This window comes from Lagopus muta, chromosome 14 (genome assembly GCF_023343835.1).
Source record: "Lagopus muta isolate bLagMut1 chromosome 14, bLagMut1 primary, whole genome shotgun sequence".
NCBI classification, from domain to species: Eukaryota; Metazoa; Chordata; class Aves; order Galliformes; family Phasianidae; genus Lagopus; species Lagopus muta.
Genome location: NC_064446.1, coordinates 13,391,073 through 13,414,713, shown reverse-complemented (window position 1 = coordinate 13,414,713; position 23,641 = coordinate 13,391,073). Strand labels below are relative to the sequence as shown.

General features: G+C 43.0%; 1 protein-coding gene across 1 annotated transcript in view; it reads right to left on the bottom strand.

The window, feature by feature from the left end:
- ADAMTS2 (ADAM metallopeptidase with thrombospondin type 1 motif 2) overlaps positions 1-23,641 on the bottom strand; it is a 168,119-nt gene that overhangs the window by 92,537 nt on the left and 51,941 nt on the right. The window contains exon 3 of the mRNA XM_048960190.1: positions 13,463-13,622. Within this exon, the coding sequence (XP_048816147.1) occupies positions 13,463-13,622 (160 nt within the window). The remainder of the gene's footprint in view (positions 1-13,462; positions 13,623-23,641) is intronic.

Below are 23,641 nucleotides of genomic sequence, written 5' to 3'. Positions count from 1 at the left end.
ACACATGGCAACGATTCCTGAAAGAACAGGGTAAAAGATCAACGCTTAGGGTGCTGACATACAAGTAAGCACGTTTCCTTTCAGCAATAAGACAACTCTCAGATTCTTTTGCTTGGGTTTAATGTACATTCTAAGGTTGGTGGAGCAAGGATTGCCTTTTGTTTTTGTGTTTCAAGGTAAATTGGCCCATGGATGTGAACTACTCAGACCTGCTAAAAAAATACTAACATTCTCACAGCAGTTTTGCTGTAAAATGACTATACACTGGAAGAAAAATGAGAGCCTCATGAAGCACGGCCACTTGGTACACAGTAGTCACGAGATTGAAGAGTTATGACTGGTTGAATGAGAACTGTGGGTGAGAGACCTCAAAGATTCCGGCAGAGATCAAGTGCCCAAGGTATCCCTTGGAGATGTAAATCCAAGTCTTGGATGTTAAGAGATCAGCTGGATGAAGCGGAGAAGATGAACTGGAAGCGCAGAAGGGTAACAAAGGAGATGAAAAGTAAAAACTTTGGACAACTTTAAGTTACACTACAGAAGTCAAAGTAGTTTTTGTCAATTAAGGAAACATACAGCATAGAACTATTGAAATCAGTTGAGCCATTTTTCAGAGAAGTGAAGCAGAGGGATGAGATGAAAGTACTACTTGAACACACAGCAGTGATTTTTGGAAAGCACTGTGGGAAAGGAAGGCACTGTGTATGTCCTGCAAATTGGATTAAAACAAAATATGAACATAATAATGAGATCAAGGACAGTGAAGTTCATCTCTCAAAATAGGGCTAGAGAAGGAAAACTTAGAAAATAATTCAATTAGAAAGCATCAGGAAGGAACGGAGGCATGATTAAAAGAAAAGAAACAACTCATGGTGTCAACACTGCAAGGCAGAACAAGGCTAAGCATGCGACATGAAGGCATATGACAGCCACAAGCCATGAGCTACGTGATGAATGTACATCTGTTGTGACTGTAAGGTCTGCAGAACAGCATACGAAAGCACGCGATGCGTATGGAATAGAATGGTAAAACCAAGGAAAGCAACTGTGTTTACCAATGGGCTCCAATAATTTTCTCTGTGAGCTATGAATGAGTCTGCCTCCCAGCAGACATAAAAGGGGTCTCCGGAAGAAGAACTGCATGCGGTGATTTCACTGGGAATGCACACAGCCAGGGCCTCCGTTTGATGCTCAATTTTCAAGGCAGCTTCAGGTTATATGGCAGCTCTGTTGTGTGCAAATGAATCTCAAAGTAAGTTAAACTTCACAGGTACAGACTGAAGCAGACAAAGGCATTTTGCAGTTCCTTGATATTTAGTCTCTGTGTTTCCCATTGCACTGGGCCAGCTCTCACTGAACCCACTGTGAACTCACATTTGAATTTGAACCCACAATGGTGAACTCACCATTAAAAATATCAGTATGAATGGGCTCAAGTGCATGGTTCAGCTGAATGCTACGCACTGAGCAACTAATAACTTTTTATTACAAAGGCAGCTCCCAGAAAATACATTGATATAAGGTCTGGGACAGTTAGCTATCAAATAATAAGCATTGCTTATAGTGAGTTTGATAGAGACACTAATTTATTTGGTGGGAACACAGTTCCACCTCCTTTTAGCTCAGAGATTCTTCCTCCCAGAGAATCTTGGAAGTGTCCAACCATCCCCTTCAGAACAATCAGGCTTTCCAGTCATCTGACTTGAGACCCCTGAGGACAGTAAATCCTACCAAAACACAATCAATCTCACCCACTGCAAATCTTCAAGGTTCAGACACACTGGTTTTCTTTCAAGAAACTCTGCCTTTGCCAGTCCTTTCCAGCAGGATTTCAGCAGCACCAAATACCATCTATTCCTCTTCAGGCAGTCTGATAAGAGGGTCCCGGATGGAACAGCATCAGTTGGTTACTATGAACCAAATGAAAGGCTCTGTGGGTTCAGTCAATGCACCCTTCCTCACATCCCACCACTACTACCACACTCTTGAAATCCATCAGCACCTCTAGGGGAAGAGAAATAGGAGTAGCTACAACATTTTTACCACCACCCTACCTTTATCACACAGCCACAAACAAAAAAAGCCAAAATTAACCCTTAGGTGCTTATAAAACTCCCTTGAATTTCAGCACAGGCTTTATCCTGAGTTTCCTTATGTGTATTTTGTTGCTGTGCTGTCATCCTTAAGTTCTGCAGTAGGCTGATAGATTTCAGCAGCATTCCAAAAATATTCTGCTTCAGCAATTTGTGACCTGCAGGTCAACATCTGAAATGCTACAATGGGTTGCCATGGAAATGTCAATACAATCAGTCTCTCTGCACACATGTAATTGTGATATCCAAGAAAGATACCTGGAAATCTAGAAATTATTCACCTTACAGTGTGTGGGGAAAAAAAAAACCCAACAGATTTACCCCTTCTGTTGTACTTTACACTGGAGTGTTTCAGGGCTGCCTGGGTCATTCACTACTCAAGAGCCTTTGGGCTGCCCTTTTCTAACCATCTTTTTTTTTTGCTTAACAAGGCTCCAGAGATTATGCTTAAAGAACAAAACAAAACAAAACTTAAGCTTGTGAGAAGAATATAAAGTTAGAATAAATGATTTTCAGTCTGCTCTTTATCAGTACCTCCTCAGCAAGGATTGGGAAATGGCTAGGTGAACTGGCAGGAAGAACGGCCAGCCAGTCTGTGAGCAAGGATTCAAACCCAGATTTAACCTACGGCCTTCAGTAATGAGGCATTTTAAGCTCACATCCCTGAAAGAACTGATTCCTCAGTCTTCATACAATTCACTTTTTAATGTGTTTAAAAAAAAAAAGACTTTTTTTTTTAAGAAAATCTACCTAACAAATATATTCAAGATAGGAGGGGTTTGGCACATCCTCAGGCAGAGTGCAGCAGCAGAGCCCAGCAGGAGGCAGATAGCAGAGAACGCATGGCTACAATAGGACTGGGGACCAAACTGCTGCCCCACTGCACAAATAAACAACTGCAACTCATTCATTGCTGTAACAGCAGCATTCCTCTGTAAAATGAGAGCCCTAGAAAGAAACCCAAGAGGATGAATGGATTCTGAGACATCATAATATAGTAACATTTGATTAGACAACCAGGACTGCTGCCCACTCAGCAACACAAAGCACAGCAGTTCTCAGCACCTATTAACTTCATCCATATTAATAGCAAGTCAAGGTCAATTTCTCAGGTCACTATTCAGCTACTGCTGCTACCAGTTACATCAGATGCTGCCACATGAAGCGACCTGGATGTGCTGACCTACGAGAGAAAGATGTTTTCAAAATGTCACTGCTTGCCACATGCAAAGACCTGTTCAGAACCCCATGGCACTTTAAAGCACACCGTCATTGAGATTCTTCAGGAGATAAAAGGAGGGGGAAGAAAAACCAGGCATAGGAAACAACATCATGAGATAATGGAAGATAATTCTTATTTCTTTTGAAATTAATAAGATCTACATCACCATGTGAACCCTCTCTCTCTCCTGATTTCCCTGTGAAGGGGATATTGGAGAGGTACTGGGATGTGCATCCCAGAGGAGCTGCTCCAGGGCATACCACATTTCTGAGTCTCACACAGCAGACACCTTAAGCACCTTGAACTGGTGTGCCCCTTCACGTACAACAGGGGAAACCTCTTGACAGAAGAACAGACATGGACACGAAGTGCACGGATATCTGGTATTGTAAATTTCAAAGCAGCTGTACAGAGAAGCTACTATGGGGCTTTTTCTTTTTTCAGGTTACTTTTAGGACAGAGCAAGTCTCATGTGTGACTCATCCCTGAGATAAAAGAATCCCTCCTAAAAATATTCTTTAAATAATCACCTCAGTTTTCACAAAGCTATGATTATTGAAGAAATACTGAAGTATTACAGTTTATAAAAAAAAAAAAAGTGCTGTTTTGTTTGTTTGGTTTTTTTTTGACAACCTGTACTGGGCAAACCCTGCCCTATGGAGCAAAGCCCAGGGAAATGCATCGTGTTCCAAGGACAACTGCTTTAAGCCCAGCAGTGCTGGGGCAAGTGGGCCACATCCCACCAGGCTCTGCAAGCAGGAAACACTGCAGGGGATGAGGATGAGCTCCAAGGGCCTCTGCTCACACCTCCTCCCACTGCTGGGTCCTCCTGCACCGCTGCCCTCCCTTCCTTGCACAGCCAGCCCACAGCACCACAGAGTTTTGCTGAGAAATCTTCTACCTGCAGAACTACCAGCTCTGGGGCTGAGCTGAAACCCATCCCTAACCCCCTCACCATCCAGATTGTGATTAACAATTCTTCCCCTTGAAAGCACAGCACAGTGCTGGGCAGGCAAGCCACGCCAGATGGTCTGTGCACACAGAGCTGGAACAAGTGACTGCACAAAAACTCACAGATAAAAGGAAAAGCAAAGATGCAAACCAGGCTTTTAATCAAAGAACCTGCAGGAAAAAAAAACAGAGCACAGTTTTTAACCCACTAACAAGCACTGCAGTTCCAAGAGCAGAGACTTTATACCCTTCACATGGGATGGGGGTCTCTGGAGACATGCAGCCAGTGGAGGGCAGGATCCCCACAGCCACGGAGGTAAGCAACAAAACAGTTCAGTTGCCTGCCCATCACATAGCCGCATCCTTTTTAGCAAGAGCCCCCTGAAACACAAGGGACACAACCCCCGAGACAACAAAATTCGTATTACTACCTGCAAATTTTCACATGGGACTTCCTGCCACACACCCCGTTGGGGAGCAAATACTTGGAAAGATAATTACAGGTCCTTTGTAATGCGATCATTTAGAGGGATCAGCCTGAGTTCACAATTTGCATTAAGTTCCTTTTGCCTTCAACTCGTTCCACTGTTTCAAAATAGCGTTTCTGTGCTTGGTAGAAAAGCACACGTTCTCAAGAAGAAATAAGTTCATTACTGTGCCAGAGCACACATTTCAAAAGTTTTGAACCTGAAGCTTCATCAGCTTCTTCCTGGGCTGAGATCCTTTTGTCTTTTGTAATTTCAGGAAAGCACTGGGGAAAGGAGACTTGCACAAGCCAAAATGAAAGTTAGCACTCCTGCTGTTTATTCTTCAAGTGAAAGTTATTTTTACTTAAAAAGCCCAAGCAGCCCCAGGCATTGCTTATGGAATTCAAAACACAAAAGACACAAATAAACAAACAAAAATTAGAAAATGGCTGGAGAAAGATGTTATCCAACACCGGCTCCAGCTATCAGCACAGCTCTGGGCAGTGGGCACCCGCCTCACACTGACTATTGGATCATCACAGGTGCATCTCTGGCCTCTGCAGCTTTGACACATTGAAATGCTCTGCCTTTAACTGGAAGTGAGCTTAGGAGCAAGAAAGCATTTGCTTATAGGAACACATCCAGAGTACAGTGGCCACCATGTAATTTAATCACTGCAGAGGAGGCCAAAACGATCGCTCTTTTCTCCCATTGGGTCTAGCAGCACTATCAACACAGCAACCCTTCCAGCAGCACCTCTGCAAGCAGTGAGGCACCAGCAGCACCCAGCACCCCGCCAGCAAGCAGCAGAGTTCACACGGCTGAGCACAGTCAGAACCAGCTGGAATACTTTTTTAATCCTTGGACCACTTCATAAGGCCGCACATGTGGCTCCTCTGCAAGAGATGACAGAAATTTCCATGTCTGAAGGATATCCACCTCCCTCACAACTCCGGGCTTGCCCATTGCTTTCATTTGATGACGCCTGGAGCTTTTTGCCTGATCAAACCACTTTATCATCATTATCATGGACAGCAGACAAGATTTACGCCGCTTTCAGTCTACAGCAAATGTTTATCAGCTTCTTCTACTCGAGCTGATTTCAGTGACGCACACCAGATGCTATTTTGCATATTGTTATTAAACACAGAGTTTGAATAATCCCATCATACAAAACACCAAGCGGTACACGCTACCCATGTTTTTGAATTCTCAGCTTCAGAATCCATTTCCTAAGCAGAGATACAGCCTGCAGAACACGCTCAGTTGTCAGGACAGAATATTAAGGTCTTTCTGTGAACAAGTTTCCCCTTTTGTGCCTGGCAGAGACATCAGAACCCGCTGGATTACTGCCACGCTCTGTCTTCCTCAGCAGGTTGGACAACATGAACGTAGCTGGTAAATAAACAGCCCCCAGCAGGATGACACTTGGTGGGAAAACTCACAATCCATGCGAAACTGCAGAAGTGTGTGGGTGTGCACATACATTTCCATAAGGAAAAGCTCCACACAGGCCTGCAGGAGGCTGCACACACTCACACACATCAGTACTCGCATGGGAAGGCGAGGTTTGACTTCTGAACCGCTGCTCCTATGAACTCTGGTCTGACAGCAGGCCATTACCAGCAAAGGACAATATAGGCTTTCAGTACAAACAAGGTTGATGCTACCCTTGTCCAAAAGGAGAATGTTTTGTTCTCCTGTTCCTCCCATGAGGTTGTGAGGATAAAGTCATTAAGTCCTGGGAGATCAACAGGTGTAAAAAAGCAGAATAAAGCGAACAGTCATGAAAGCTGTTGTTAAGTGTTTTGTCTCTATAAACGTATCTATAAACAAGTGAGTTTTGGCTAAGAATAAACATAAACAAGCGATTAGTCGAGCTTAGTTTCACACACCCCTTGTGCTGAATTAATTAATAGACAAATGTAAAAATATATATATATTTTCCCCATGTTTTCAAGGGCTCATCTGTTAGAACCATTTGTATAAAAGCTCTCGATTCATGGACCAGCTTTATTATCATTTCCTTATATTTAGCAACACTCAGTACATTTGGTAATATTCAGCTCCAGCTGTAAGCTGTTTACAGCAGTCACCCAGAGCCTTCTCATGTTGTTTCAATATAGCAGCAAAGCTAAAATGAACTCGTCAGTTGAGAATGAACTGAATATTATTTGTTTAACTGAAAAACAATACAAGTGAATCACTGATATTTCAGTAAGTACAAACAATCAAGTCAAACACATTTAATTATCAGAATCATTGATCAGAAGTAGAAAGCATCAGCAACAAGTTTTTATCAGTAAAGGATGAACCCACCTCCAACCAGAAAACATTTGGCCTAACAGACATGTGGATACAAATGCTACTGAAGTCAGTTTGACTTCAGTTTGACTTCAGTACCTGCTTGCAGCTAAGCATGCACGTAAATGCTTCCTCGAAGTCTGCATGCATCTCCAGTTGTCTAACGAGGATGGGAAGGGATGAATATAGAAATGGAAGTCCTTAATATAGTATCATTATGTTCCTGTACTCCTTGTTTAGAAGCCATTTATTAAAGGAATGACTGTGGTTTTGTTGAGTGCATTGAAGAGGGGCCAGGAAACCACATTGGAGCCAGCAGCACATGGCAGCGCTCTGCTCCGGCCCCTCTGCATCCCCCATCGCATGCAGCATCCCTGAGCAGCTCCACGCTCTGCACGTGGCTGTGCTGCCCCACCACCTTCACCTGTGCACAGCAGGATTCTGTACCTGCTGAAAGTAAACAGTGCTGCAGCAACCACAGCATTTGATGACAAAGCACGTCCAACTTTGGAAAGTGATTTTTAGCATCTGGAAAAATAAGTGTTGGGGGGTTGTTTTAATTGACAGCAAAGACCGTTTGAAGCCACAACACAGTTTCCAAAACACTCAAAAATTTTAAAAAAGCCCACTGTAAAAGCAGCCAACAGTTTTATGGCAGCCCTGATATGCATACAGTATCACCATGCGCCTCCCATTACACAAACACTTCCCTTCTGCCCCTAGAGAAAAAAAACAAGAAAAATCACTCATCTCTGAGAAAGATTCAAATAATGTTCAGAAAATAACTAAATCTTTTTAAAAAGCATTCTGTTCAATGATCCCATTACATGTTTATTCCCAGCCAAAAGAACAGCTGCCTAGAACGGATTGGGAGGACAGGATGGGTACAGTGCAAATCCACTATGGGGTAATCCATGAATCTATGGGAGAAAGTTCCATTAACTCCGGGAAAAAAGTCTATTCCCTCTAGTACATGCCAAGCATGTAAAAATGTACTGCTCATTAGCATTCAAGTAATCATCCCAGATGATTTATTGCATGTTTATGAAAAATGAATCTTCAGACTTACCCAAGAGTTTCACGTAAGTGCCTTATTTGCCTGTCCTAGCAAAAAACTGCTTCATCAGCCACATCTGTGGTTGGGAAGGGTGACATCCAATGGCCTGAGAACCCTCTGGGACTTCTCTTTCTGAAGTGCATAACCTCACTACTTATTCAAGACCTGAAGCACAACTAAATTCTTGATCTTTCTCTTCCCAGAAAAGCCCCATGAATCCGCAATGTGCAATTCAGAGAAAACCCGAGGCAGAAGAGAGACAGATGTATTTATCATGCACAGATGATGTAGGAAGGAGAAAAAAAATACTGTCATCAGTGCCTTACTGACTACAAAATAAGGAACAGCAATTAATCAGCAGGAGTACACTCTGAGAGGAAATATCGATTGAATCGGGAGAAACTTTGGTGTGCTGAAGGAACGGTTCCTCTGCAAAGGTAACCAGAAAAGTTTCTGTAAATTAGAATGGCACCCAGCCAGCCCACAGCCGGTCTGAGTGCTGCTGCAGGCAGCCCAGCAGAAATGTGCAACAGACTCACGTTGGTTTCTAAAGAGTAATTTAAATACATTAGTAAATCAATGACATTGGCAGTTTGATGGACTATGATGGAGCAGTCCTCATCTGAAACATCATCTTTAAAACCTGCAAAGCTCTGGCAACTGAGCTTTTACAACTTTACTGTGTTGTTTGTTTCTTAAACTTTATCTTCCCTCCCTCACCCCTCAAACAGCTTCTAGTGTGTGGTTATCCCAGCTTACACTGACACTGCTGGACTGGCCCTCAAGCCCTCCGGACTCCCCAATGTCCCATCAGTGTGAGAAAGAAGAAAGGCTTTATTTGGCCCCTCTCAGCCACAGAGAGGCAGGAGGTGTCAGTAATGTGGCTGAGGAGAAGCTCTGCTCTACGAATGTACAGATATTATACAGAAAGGAGGGAGACAGTGCTTTTCTTCAACAGGAGCAACCAACATTTCTTTCCTTTTACCTGACTGGCATACACTTATATCTGGAGGGGTGTTAACCACCCTGAACTTAAAATAGATAACAGTGGTTGACATTTAAAGAAAAGCAAGACGTTTTTGCCCCAGGAAGTGCTCCACAGGGTCAAATAAAATGATCACATCTTTCAGCACCAAGTCCTACCTCCCTGAGGATCTGACCTCAGGCAAAGCCAAGCACTGCTGTGAAAGGAGCTGGATCCACCAGGAGATGTGCAAGTCTGCCCAGCCTGTCAGCCTGGAGGGCATTCTTGTTGGGACTTCTGTCAGGTTGGACTTCACCATTCCAAGGGATTTCATTTGCAGTTAAAGAAAGAACAATCTCCCTGCCTCGAGAACATCTAGAGAGTTACCTTGTCTTCTTCAGTAATAAACAGCTCTTTGCTGTCAAAGTCATCCTTCATCTACACAGTAAATAAAAATGTCAACTGAAATGAGTTCCTGTTTCCCAGCAGTCAAGCAATACAGTAAAACTCAAAATAATGTACTTAAACAACAATTTTGAGAAAGAATGCAGACCTTAAGGAAGTTTTCATATAATCATTGCCTCTCAGTTGATCAACATAAAAAGTGATTTAGCTGTGGATAGGATTTAGAAGGCTGATACTCAGATCTTTAGAGCCAGAAAAATAAATCAAGACCTCATCAAAACCATTGATTCCATCTCTCTTCACTTAACACCTAAAGAACATTTCCAGTTAAAAAAACCGCAGCTTCAAGAAACAAAAACAATCCTCCTCAAGTTTGCCTGTTTAATTTTAATTCTATTGTGTAGGCAACCTTACTGCTATCAGGCAAAATTTCTCACCTATTTAAGAAGGAATTCAACTGGAAATGCTAAGATTTTCAGCTGACTATTTTTATCTAGAGGAAAATAACCTATCAGACGCATGCAAACAGCAGAAACATACTTGCTAGTCAAAGCTGGGTTTATTTCTACCATACCTGCCATACATCAACCAGGCACGATAACGTGTCTTTCCAGAAGAATTAGCCCAACTGAGACAGCCGTAGTGAGCTCACATGGACTTTTATGGCATAATTCCTTAGTTTTAGTTGCCTAAAACACAAGGCTTGGGTTTCTCCAATACATTCACAAACTGTATTGTTTACAGAGGCAGAACAGGTAGAAATGTTCCCTTTATGTTGTAATTCTCACTAAGACCACGTAGTCCTACACCAGTCAAAATGCAATGATTCAGGCTGCCAAAGCAAATGTTTACCTGGAACAAAGAGTGGGAGAGATTGAAGCATTTACAAGCAGCTCATATCTATCTTTCTAAACCCAAACACTCAAAAATCGTAACTGTGAACCCTCTCCCAAATCTCCCAGGATTTTGAAAGATGTTACCTTCAAAATTGTGGATTATATACTGTGATGTTCTCCATTTCAAGATATTTAGATAGAAAACCAAGTTTTTATCAACAGTTAAGAGACAGAAGCTCCACTAGCGGGAAAAAAACCTCATTCCATATTTATATGATTCCTGGAGGCTGATCTTTAAAAATAGTCCAACCATTACAATTCATCACATGTAAATTCATGGGACTTGGCAACTACGTCAATGTCTCCAGGGATGATGGAAGAGGAGGAGAGCTCTTGGCTAAATGGGTTAAACGTTCTTTTATTTTTTTCCATCTCTTATTTACTTACTATTTCTTTATTAAATAGAAGGAGCATGCTGAAAGTGATTTCTTAAAAGCAGCCCATTGATTCGCTCCGAGTGTTTTGGAGACACGTGCTTACCAATACCCCACACTAAGTATTCTGGCACTCATTCAACAAAACTAGATGCATTCTGCAGAAAGACAAACTAGAAAATAAAAATATTTTTTTCCCTGAAAAACACGTCCTTTCTAAGACTGTTGCCCATGGCAAGTTAGGAGTGAAAAGTCAGGTTTAATAAGAGTACAGGAGAAGAGCAGTTTCAGAGTAGCTGTTCATTTTCTTTTGTTGTTAAAGGCAGAGAGAATCCCATGGTGCCAAAACAAGTGCAGTAATTTGTGGTCGCATTCTGTTTTTCCAAACAGAAAAACTAATCTTTATCAATTTTACAAATCAAGAGGACAGGTGGAGGGCAGATTATTACTCTCTGCATTTGATTCCTTATTCTAAAATGTAAAATAAGAGAAACACGACAGTTCCTACCTAGCACAGACACCTGCTGTTCCAGACACAGTCAGTGCTACAGCTCAGCTTTGCTTGTGGGAGTTCAGCCACACCTTTGCTTTGTAATTCCACAGTGCTGGCTGACAGCTATTACTATTTCATGCCTTTGCACCAGAGCTTACAAACTCCAGGCCATGCAGGCACACAGCGTGGTGAGGCCCTAAGGAGGCCGAGCAGCAGAAGGCTGCCAGCATCACACACCGCCCTGCCGCACAGCTTTGCCATCAGTCCCACCTGGCAGTCCGTGTGCAGCCCCACCAAAAGCTGTGATCTGCAGAGGCTTTCAGACACAGCTGTCAGAAGAGCCTTTCTCTTGCATGCCAGTAACTGAAGCTGATCTACAATTTACACTTCGCTGTGTACCAGACTCCTACTGCTGAGGAATATTTACCATCCGAAAACAAAAACACTGCCATAAGGTGTGAATAACATCAAGTCCTTTGTTTAAGAGGAAATACTGTGACTGCCTGATATTTTCCAACACTGCAATAATTTTATAAAAACCTACAAACAGAGCAACTTCCACCATATGATTGTGGCTCTCAGGCCTGGCACCCCCAGCTCTGCTCCAAAATGAGCACAGAGGCAATCAGAAGAACCCAGCACAGCACTGGTTTTGGTCACAACATTCATTCTGGTCATTCTGGTGGCCAAACTGGAATAAAGTCAGATGGTTACAATTGTTTGCTTCTTTTTTTCTCCTTCAGATTAACTTGGATATTGAGAAGTTTACACTATTGTGTACACAATTACACTATTACCCTAACACAGATGCCCCTGTTTGTTGCAGGGCAGTTGGCCTTTAAGAGTCCCCTCCAACACAATTCTACAACTCCAATTTCATTGCCTAATCTCCATGACTGTTCCTCCATGGGGCTTGGGGAGATTAATACATGCAAGAGCACTGCAGAGCTTTGATAGCATGTTACAACATCTATCTTTTGAAAGCGCATTCAAGAGAGAGATGGATCACCCAGAATATTACTACAGAGGAAAGTCTAACACTTTGCATTATACCTAAAACATGCTGCAATAGGATGATTCTAGGGTGCAGCAGCAAATAACTCTGCTGCTCAGTGCACGCATTTGGAGCGAAAATACACACAGCTTTTTGTTTCCTGTCAAACAACCCAGTTAATTTTGGTGTTAAAGCCAGTTGTCATAACATCCACTTACAAGGTTTGCATCCATTACTTATTCACCAAAAGAGGAACTATCTAAAAAGAAACAGAAAATACTGCATAGAAAGATTGCTCATGCTTAGATCTTTTTACTCACAACACAATGGAAAGCACAGCAAAATGGCAGGGTAGCATGATCTTAAGCTATGTAGAGTAAGGGTCTGCTTGGATGAAAGAACAGAAGGCACAAAAATAAATTGGGGAGAAAAAAAAAAAAAAAAAAGCTGCTTACCTTCAGAAGGCCACAGGCACACAGGAATCTCCAACAAAACCCCCCTGCATCCACTGCTAACCCTTAAATGAGGTCTGGGAAAGGGTGGATCCTGGTTCCTCCCCTTCTGGTCACTCAGGTGTATGCAATCGCCTGGGCTGGCCTTGCCTTCCCACCAGGTGCTCAATCACTGGTTCAAGCTGTGACTTAATATTCTCTCCACACTACTGCTGTCTACTCCATACATGTTATGTTAAATTCCACAATCAGAAGCATAAATAAATCCATAAATAAATCCCAATAAATCAGAACCATAAATAAATTGTGTTCATATCAGAAGATACCATTATTTCACCACTGGGAATAAATTTAGCCCAGTGAAGTCACTGACCACAAGAAGCCCATGTATCATGTTCAGCACTGGGGTCCCTGCTGCAGCTTTGCAACACAGCCTTTGCAAAGGCAGCACTGCTACCTGTCTGAGCAGATGGAGCACTCGTGCAATGCTGCTCTGTTCACCATCCCCTTCTTCTGCTCTGCCACAGGGACTTAGCTGGCACAATGACTTCATGCTGTGTCTAGAGCCAAGAAAGCTCCTTAAAGCATACAAAGCTCCATCAACCTGGAGATAGTTTTGGCTGCTACAGAGCTTGCTTATCCCAGATAAATTTCTGAACTGCTTCCCTACCTTTTTGCCTACAAAGGAATAACACCACTTTGAGGATAGCAAAAACAGTCCGCAAGCCACCTTGGCACGTCCCTTTAGTTACACTTTATATGTCAGCCAGTATTAACATTTCTGCCTTACCTTTGTACAGGGTATCTGCGTCCTCAATTGGAAGCTGCTTCTTGGCAGCTGCTCTGCGATAGACCACGTGTGTTCTGCCTCCTTCCTCCTCCTCCTCACGAGTCCCCTTCTCCAGAGGTTCAATGAAGAACTCGTCCTTGTCCGTGCGAATCATGCCAGCCTGGAGGAACAGGGCAGAGATCGAACATTTTGTGTTACTGCACACCCAGCTGACACTGTGAGTAAATAGTTACAGTATGCTTAAGCACACATTAGTGTCCTCTAGAGAGCAATTAGGATGCAGAGAGGAAGCCAGGTGAATTCCTTATTAGAGCAAAATGAAGTTCCATTTCTCCGACTTGACAAGAAAGGACAAAAGGTAAAACCCTGAACCAAAGGGATTTCTCCTTAAACCAGATGAGCGAAGCACAGGTCTGAGAACCTGTCTAGGAAATACCATCTCAATTAGAAACCAGCTACAATGCAAGTTAATATGACCTTGGCTATCTGTCAGCCACAGACTGCTCCAGTGCCTCCTATCTGCTAAACAGAGGATGGGGTCAGTGCTGTAAGCTGGTCCTGATGGGCAGTTCCACAGCCAAAAACTGTAGTCAGCCTTTCTGTTCAGAACGGAAGTGCTACAGATTACATGCAGGCAAATAAGCGCAGAGATTATTTTCCCTTTGACACAAAGCATTGCACTGACAAAAAAGAGAAATAAAAGAACTCTTTCAAGAATTAGCCATAGCTCCTTTTGAGAAAGGTGCCAGCAGCACTTCTGCTAAGAGAGAAAAACTTATTCAGCCTGGAACGGCTGCCCTGGTATGGAAAACTGAGACATTTACACTGCTGCAGAGCATCTCAGAGGAACATCATCCCAATGATCCTCAGCACGGAGCACGGCAGGGAAACCACCACAGAGCCTGAACACCTTGAAGAGGTATTTCTGTTGTTTTCATGCAGGTGGAAGAACTGGGCACTGCGGTGTTCCACACGTGTCTCCCACATGCAGCCCTGCCCAAGGGCACAGGATACATTGGGCAGCAGTTCCCTGCAGAGCTGGTTGGCTTCAGTCCATTTTTCTGCATATATTTCCAAATCTGTTTTTGAGAACTTCAGGTGGCAAAAAGTTACCGTGTAAATTGAAAGCCTTACTGTTCATGTGGAATAACTTTAAACTGTTAAAGAGAGAAAGCCAAAATGACCTTCAGAAGAACCTCCCTCCTCATCACACTCCTGCCACTCTGCCCACTGAGGACACCCAACTGACAGGACTGGACTGGGAGCTTCTGGATGTGATGACAGTTCTCAGGACCTGTGCATCTGGGACCCCCAGCCCTGCTGGGAGAAACTCAACCTCAGGCTTCCAGGAGAAGCAGTTTGCCTGCCTCAAACTCTCACTTGAAACAAGCATCATCTAAAACACCCTTACCATATCCCAGCAGTAAAGTTCTCATACAACTCATATTTTTCCTTCTACAAGCAGCAAACTGCATTTCTACCACTATAAATACAGTCTGTTCTTCGGTTCACTCCTTGGAAAAATGTCAGGTTCATTTGTCATGTCTTAACTCACATTAGGCAAGATTTCCAGTCCCAGATTTCATGTATGTAATGTATACAGAAACAGATTGAAGAGGAAGGATTAAAGAAGCAAAATTATATCGAAGCAATTTAAACCAGTGCCATCCTGCCTGTAAGAGAGGAAACTGAATTTGAAATCCTGTCCTGGTTCTTCTTATCTAATTTAGATTCTACATCAGGCACAGAAAAGGTGAGACGGGCTCAGCAGCTGAAGGCAGCTAAAACAAGCAAGTGCTCAACCCAGAGAGACAGCCACTGATATTCTGGAGTGTTTTGAGGAGTACATGACAACTTCAGAACCGAATTACCCTTCATTCTCCTTTTAATACTTATTTTACGTGTATATATGCCCACATTTCTTCTGATATTGGATATTATATCCAGCAATGCTGAAGTCTTTTAATGAGAAATACACAACTAAGGATGAAGAAGGAACAGGCATTTGCACGCTCACCTGCACAGCATACAACGCACGTGCCATACACATGCCCAGGAGAAACACATGGACATCCAATGAAAGAACAGGATTTTGCTTTTAGCAAGTCAGATGCATTGTTGCAAACATGTTTCTACATATTTCTGGACTTTTTAAACCTATTATTAAACCTCAGCAGCTAATGCCAATTCTTAATTGTTCATGCATTGTTTAAAATGCAGTCCATACCTGCAGGACGTGCAGAGGGATGTGCCAATGAGAGCCTGGAGTTCAAACCTTCCATGGAAATTACCAGGCAGACAACTTCTGTCAGATCTGATCTACTGCTGGTTTTAGAAGAACAACTTTTATAATTGTGTATATTTGGATCGTAAAAGAATTATATATTTTTCTATAGATTCTACACAGTTTTTCAATTAGCCAATTTATTTTTGTGTCTTAAGTTGAATTAAGTAAGAAAATATGGCTTTATTTAAGAGTTTAAGAAGAAAATTCATTGAGACTGCAAGGCAGAGTTCCCACAGCAATCCAAAGTTCAAGCCATCTGCCTAAGAACATACCCACAATTATACAAGGCCCATTCACATGGTACTCCTGCATTTCTCCAGCACGCAATTCCTTGCCAGTTCAAGTGAGAGGTTTAACCTCTTCGTTGTTCATTTCTCTACTTCTTAACTACCATAACAACAGTCTTGTAGGATAATTCAAAAGGCTGACTGATGTTTTTTGCCAAGTGCTTTGAATTTGAAAAGCTCAGGATGAATTGCCTCGCGATTTTGTTCTGATAAAACTCAGAACATCTCAAAAAAAGCCACCAGGAAGCTGCGATTGCTTGCAGGCACCAGGTGTTGCATAGTTTGAGCAAATTTGTGCCTTCCTTTCAACACTGGCTAGACTAAGAAGACTTGAGAACAATCTTGGGTTATCCTCCATTTACTCCAGGCAATGTACAAACAGAATTAAGCCTTTCAGTTCTCAGTCTCTTCAAGTTCTGGGCAGAACAGCTCCCAGAAGCTTGCAAGGAACTGCTACCAGCACTGCCCTGGCCTGTAATGCCCATTGCCCATCCTGGCAGTGCTGCTCATGCAGGCTCAGGAACATGCCCATGGTGTCCCCTCACAGCCACGCAGATGCTGTGTTACACAGCCAGGAGAAGGGCCCAGCCTCTGTCCCACCAAGCCTTTACATCCTCATCTTCTGGAGCTTCTAAGTTCAAACTAAAGTGAGTGTGAGAATATTGCAAAATAATGATGGCAGCTGTGACTGTGTCCTGTGACTAATAAAAATACAAATTAATTGAAAATGCATTTGTCTTTGGAACACAATGAACTGTAGCAAAGAGCCCATAAAATCCCACTATTTCCCAAAGCAGGACATCCCCAGGCCTTCCATCCAAGGGTTCCCAGAACCCAGCAGCAAATTACTCTAGTCAGGCACTGCTTAGCACTCATTAATATGCATTAAAGGCAGAAGACACTTAATCAAAAGGAAACTGCAGTTCAAAGAATCAAAACCTCTGCTAAGGTTAGCAAGGCAGTTATTTGGAAGTGAAAGCCACTCAGGAAAAAACCCATAAGGATGGCAGAGTGACTGCCCTGTCTAATTAAGACAAAGATTATATTGATAAGCCACAAATGGGTTCATAGCGACACAGGGCTGGCATTAGGGCTGCACTAATCTCTTTGGGGGGCAATAGAGCTCCTGTGCCACTGAAGACCTGCCAGGCTTTCAAGGACCAGAGGATCTACAGACACCCATAAGCGTGAGGATGGCAGGGGCTCTTCCCTACCTGCCCAGCTACACAGGACAAGGCCACCCCTCCCCACAGGACCTGCTGCCCCATCCCCGCAGCCAGGCCTCCCAGCAGCTCTCCATGCAAAGCTCTGTGTTGGAGCAGACCTCACCTCCTCAACACCCCGACCCCACTCACATTTCTAAAGGCATTCTCTAAAAGTGTAATTTGATAGAAAAACTGCCTGGCATATTTAGGATCTACAGAAAATCCCAAGTTTTAGAGCTTTACCTCCTGTGGCTAATTAAATGTGCACTCAGTGAGCAACTTAATTGTCTCCTCATTCCCATTCCCATCACAGCTCCTGTTCTAGGCTGTAATGAAGCAACCCATCTAACTGCTGCTTCAGACTCCAGAGCTTCAGCCTATCCTGTAACCGCAAGTTTAATTAATGTTCATTTTCTTCCTCATTAGTACTGCTTTACAAAGTTTCTCATTGCCATATAAAGGCAGATTTACTTCCCAATCTCCAGGCGTGTGATACAGATATGAAGCTAAAATTAAATGTGAGCAAACCTGAAATTAATAATAATTTTTACAAAATCTAAATGTGTGCTTATTTAATTAAATCTACAACCTACAAAACCAGAGTGTTTCATAGAAAACGTTTTTCTGTAAATAGAGAGTTCTGGGTTTTTTGGGGGGAGTATTTGATTCTGAAAAAGTAATTGCCACATAAGGCAGAATTTGGTTCTACCTGTGCAAAGCCAAATCCTAAATACAGCCCTGAACTTCATGGAATCCTCCTTGACACCAAAGGGAGGTTTGGGCTATCTGACCGTTAAGCTGAGTGCTTGGTTAGCAGCCTCCACTCCCTATGATGTCAGTGAATCCTCCAGAGGGGAATTTGCAGTATGGTATCCTCCCAGCAATCGATTCTCAGAGAAGCAGGGACAGGAGATTTGCATTTCACTGTACAGTTGCCAGAAAACATTCTGTAAATGACTCAAAAGAGAAAATATTTATATTTGCAGGACAACAGATCAGACAGGGACTTATTCCACTTCTATATCAATGTGTCTGTGCTCCAAATATACTTCATTGCTTTACATTTGACTAAAATTGGAACTAATATGGCACTTTCAGCAGAGAATCTGAAAGCAAATTGAATGTGTTCTTCTTATTTATGATCCTTCTCTGGGTCTTTGAGCTGCAGGAATGGGCTTTTTCCAAACAGTAACAGATGTGTCCACCCAGCACTGAAGAGCAGAAATGTGGTTCGTTCAATTGCATTACAATGGACCTGACACATAAAGATCTCAGATGACCGAAGCGAGATCACCGAGGAAGCCTGGGTATAACCAAGGACACAGCACAGACCTTCCAAACTCATTCCATCCCGTATGGGATTTCTCAACATTTCCAGTTCTGCAATTTATTTATTCTCAATCATGAAGTATGTTGATGTAGGAGCAGGCACGCTTGGCGTTTTGTTTCTATTTAGGTTCATTTATGTAGACAGTAATTACAAAAGAACCTTATGTCATGTTTACATTGGATGCTTTGAGGATATGCCTTGACTTACTGAAGCACTGCACTTTGCTCTGAAGGAGTTGCACCAAACCCTTGGAAGATGCTGCCCCTCGCAGTGCTGTGTGCTGCTGCTCTCCTACACCACACTGATTTGTTCAGTTCCAGGCAGGACGTAGAAAGGCAAAAAGAGAAAAAGATGTAATTGAACATGTTTTTCTTGCTGTCACCCTAGAAGGACTATTTTTCAGCTTTTATTTCCAAGTCAACTTGTGATTAAGTTGCTTTATTTTCCACATTTCCTCAGAATAATTATGTATACAAAAAGGAGTTGCATAGATAGCTTGATAAAGAAGCAGAGCTGTATGAAAGCTGCATGTTTCTTAGTGTCCCTATTCATCCTCTGCAGAATGGAGTTAAGGTCACATTTTTAATGCATTTGGGACCTACTAATGAAAAGCAGCACGCAGAAGAGCCATTTATACTGAGTGCTTTCATGACAGTCTGCTTTCTCACAGTCCTTGTAGCACAAGGGGGAACATAGGGGCATAAGGAAGATAGAAATACAGAAATATGTGTCTGTATGCTTCCACTGCTACTGAAAATAAAGTTTTGTCCGTGGAGCCCAGCTCAGTCCCAACTACTGCAGGTGTGATTAATAGCAGCAGTGAGACAAATTTGCAGCCAATATAACCCGATGCTAACAGACATGCATTAGTTTATAGTAGATGAGAATCTGGACTCAAACCTTGCATATGAATGCCATAACTCATTTTGAGCTTTTAAAGGGGGGATTTGTGGTTTTTGAAGAGATGCAGCCATGGGACAGCCTGTGCCTCTGCCTCACAGCATCTGCCGCTGCACTGCCCGCTGCTCCCCTCTGAATCCTGGCACCAGGGAGGAAGGCTGCGTTTCCAAAGTTTAACCACAGGGAAACGTGGCTTTATGCAAAGAGAGCATCTGAAGCAGATACAGCCTGCAGAAATGCAACAGAGCCTCAGGAGCGGAGAGAAGCCCAGCAGGATCCTGCAGCTGTGCGGTGACACAGCACTGCTCCTTTGGCAGGTTTTGGCTCAACCTTTCTGATGCTTCCAGGACCAACATCTCCAAAGAGCCAAGCTGCCGGGCCTGGTACAATTCTGGAGCTTTTCTCTTTTTTTTGCTTTTTTTTTTAAACAGAGACCAGCAGTTTTTTAGCTAAAATAATGTTCCAGCAAGAGCATTTTGGAAAAGACTGTAGGTCTGAGGTCCCCAGGTACGTGTATTTCCAAACGAGAAAGAGGTGAGTTATTAAATAGCTGTTAAGGATGAAAATGATAAATGCGGCAGATCGTGCTGACTCAGGGGATTGTAAACTTGATTGCTGCTGTTGCAAGCAGGGAATAGTAAGTGAGGTTCCCTGCAACAGAGTTTCTCAATTTTAATCTTTCGGAGGGGAAAAGCGTGAATATTGAGTCCATGAATTTGCTAACAGCAAAATCCAAAAGGATTAACTTTTCCACTTCAACACAAGGAACCATTTGAAATAAAGCATTTCTGAGGTCACTCTGACAAAACATGCACTTGAGTTCTACCCTCAGCAATAAAAACGGATTGCTATTCGGCAGGAAAACAAAACCAATCCAACTGGAGAGCTCTTCAACTCAAATTCTCACAAAATGGGGTGGCTGCTACACAAGTTTCTGTTCAAAAATACATTTCCTTAAGGCACAAATCACCCCACACTGAAGCCAGTGGGTGTCACATCCATAAATCTCAAGGCCAGGATTCATAAATGGGTTCATAAATATTCAAGCAGTTTAGTCTGACCTTCTGTGTGAGACAGGCCAAAGACTTTCACCAGAGCCTCACTGCAGCCTCCCAAAAACAGACACCATCCAGAATGCAGCAGGGCTGGATCGGGTCCATCAGTGGGTGGGAAACAGAGTCTAAGCCTTTGCAATAAGTAAACAAGATAAAAGACCAAACACTGGAGGGAAAGGATTTACTGTATTTAAATATATATTTACTGTATTTGTATATATACATATACTTCAAAATGTATACATGTAATTCATTTGAGCAGAAACATCGCATTTAAAATAAGATTACTTTAATGCTTATAAATATCCTGACTCTTCCCTGTAGAAGATGTCCCTGCAGCATCATTTCATATTCCCAACAAGCTGCTGAATGCCGACTCCAGGGCAGCTCGCTGCTGAAGCAGGGCCACCCCGACCTCCTCTACCTCTGCTCTGCTCTCTCCAGAGAGGGCATGGCAAGGAAGATCTACCCCCCATCGTGTCCTGTGAAGATGTGCACCTTGAGAGACCCAGCGCTCCCTGGACCCCAACTTCTGATGTCAACCAGTGCAATGAAGGCCGGATCCCTCACAAGTATAAAACTACAGTGAGGAGAGAGCTTGCACATCCTATTGGCTCTGCTGTGCCCCACAGCCCAAATCCGGCCATGGGGTGGCCTCTGCAGCTCCTCATGGCTTAGGAATCAGACAGCCTCCGCCTGCTAAATGTGATTTTTTCTTAAAGTGATGCCTATGAGGGTGAAGGAAAACAAAAGCTCCAAAGAGTTTACAATAGCAGGGACTTGTATTCCTTTCTGCATCCCACAGACAGGCTCATTTAACCTTCCTGCTCATGCTCCACATTGAAGAGATTAACCTGAAAAGCAGTTATCCAAATGAGAGCTTGAAAACTAATGAGAGATGAGCTTTCAATTTTATCCTGTGTTCAGTCCTGCGCTTCCAGTACAAGATGTCAACAAAGTGCAAGATTCAGTACAGAAACTAAAATAATTAATCCCTGGAGGAACATGCTGATTAAGAAGGATTAAATCAAAAAATTAATGTCTGCTATTTGCCTATATGACAGAGGAAAGGAGGCATATGATAACTCTCCAGCATCTGAAAGCACAGAGGAACACGGGTTGCTGATAGAGGGAAATCTTGGACATATTGGGAAAGAAACAAAATAAAAACTCCAACAGAAATTTCAAGCTGAAATATTGCGGACAATCTAGTGCAGCTTAAGAAGAAAAAATAAACACCTCAAAAACTTGTCCACAAGAACCTTCAAATTAATATTGCTCATTCTTTGCATTGCATGAGAACCTAGAGATTAAGGATTAAGGTTAGGAATTGTATGAAAAGAAGAGCATCAGTTGAGAGCAAACTGGGCTCAGGTAGCTGGGCAGCAGCTGGGTACATGTCCTTAGAAATGCAAAATCATGAACGTGAGCTGGACCTCTTCTGAGAGCTCATTCTGTGAGCCAAGGGAACCCAGCTTCTTCCAGGGCTCTGCTTCATCCCCATCCAGCAAGGCAGAGGGCAGCTTCAGGCAGCTGGCTGTGGCTGGAAGGAAGCTGGAGGCTCTCCATCCCTCCCTTCGTGCACCAGCCACAAAAACAGATGCCAGACAGACCACCCAGAGACAGCTTGAAGCAAGCTCCTGGCTGCTACAAGTGAAAAAACTGCAGGTGGAAGTCCCGTGGAGGGGTAGGGTTTATTTGCACGCTCATATAACAGAGCAATGAATCCATATGGAGATCTGAATGTAAGAAGGCCTCTTAGGAAACAGTGGGAGGATTTGGTGCTCCTGGTCATTTTGTGGGCACTGAGACAGATGTTCTGGATATCAGACTGCAAGCTGAAACCAGGAATTTTGTTGTGGCACTGCTCTAAGCATTCCCAGCCCCATGAAAGGACAAGTAAGATAGGCAGTGCACAGCTGAGAACATGAGATATGGGTTCAGGGGGAATGGAAACAGTTTGGACTCAGCAGGCATTGGGAAGACTCCGGAATGGATAAAGTCTGCACAGGAGAGATCAGTTTCTCAGATGTTATTGTGCTGCATGCTGAAAGGGCTGTAAAGAATGTACTAAATAATAGGAGATGAAGATGCAGAAGGGTAAAGGCTGATGTGTGCTGATAAAAGAACGTACCCAACGCTCAGTGAAAAGAGGACAGCATGAGGACACTAATGACAGCAGGATGGCAAGCACATGGAAACCCCTCCCTGCAGGTGGAGAATAGAACCTAGAATTAACTCAGATTAACCTTAACTAAAAAGCATACAGCATCCCTCTGGATTCAAGTTCTGGGTATAAATAGGAAAACAACAATATAGCGTGATACTGCCAACGACTTGATCAGGATAGCAACAGAGCTACAGTTGTTACAGGGAGAGGACAGGAAGCACACCGTAATGGGAGATAATCCAGCACCCCGGGGACTGGCAAATTCTGTCCTGGGCAGTGCTGCTGAGCATGACTCTGTAGGTGTCACCACTGACTGCTCTACGAAGCTCTGACACCAAGTCTTTGTGCAAGAAGTGTGGCTGAACTGTTACTACTGGTGTTGAAAATACTGACCACAATGTGCTTGTGTTCAATGAGAGGAGGCAAAAACAATAACACCTGCAATATTTCTACTGCAGTTCTCACTTCCAGAAGGGATAACAGAGTAAAGAAACTTGTTAAAGAAGAATTGAATGGGCTCATTGTAGGTACCTTTGAACTGTTTAAAGAGAGAGTCTTGAAAGGCCAGAGCAAATATATACCATCCATCCATCAAAGGAGTTCAGAAAGAGCAAATGAATGTCGGCTTTGCTAAACAACACAACAAGGGATGGTTATTTGAAGTATACAGGCATCCTTCAAGTAATACAAGTAAAAATTGAAGCTGAGCCCAAATCAGTAAAATCAGAATGGTCAAATTGGCAGATTAAATGTAGAAACACAGTAAGGTAAGGTAAAGAAGGATCTGAGGAATAACTCGCAAAAGCATAAAAACCCTCTCCTAGAAACTTCCTCAAACGGATCAGAAGCTGAAAACTCATCAGGAAATCTAAACCAATCTCAAGATTTTCAAGAAGTAAAGGAGCACTCAGAGTCAGCACCATAGCAGCAAATGAAACGAGGTTC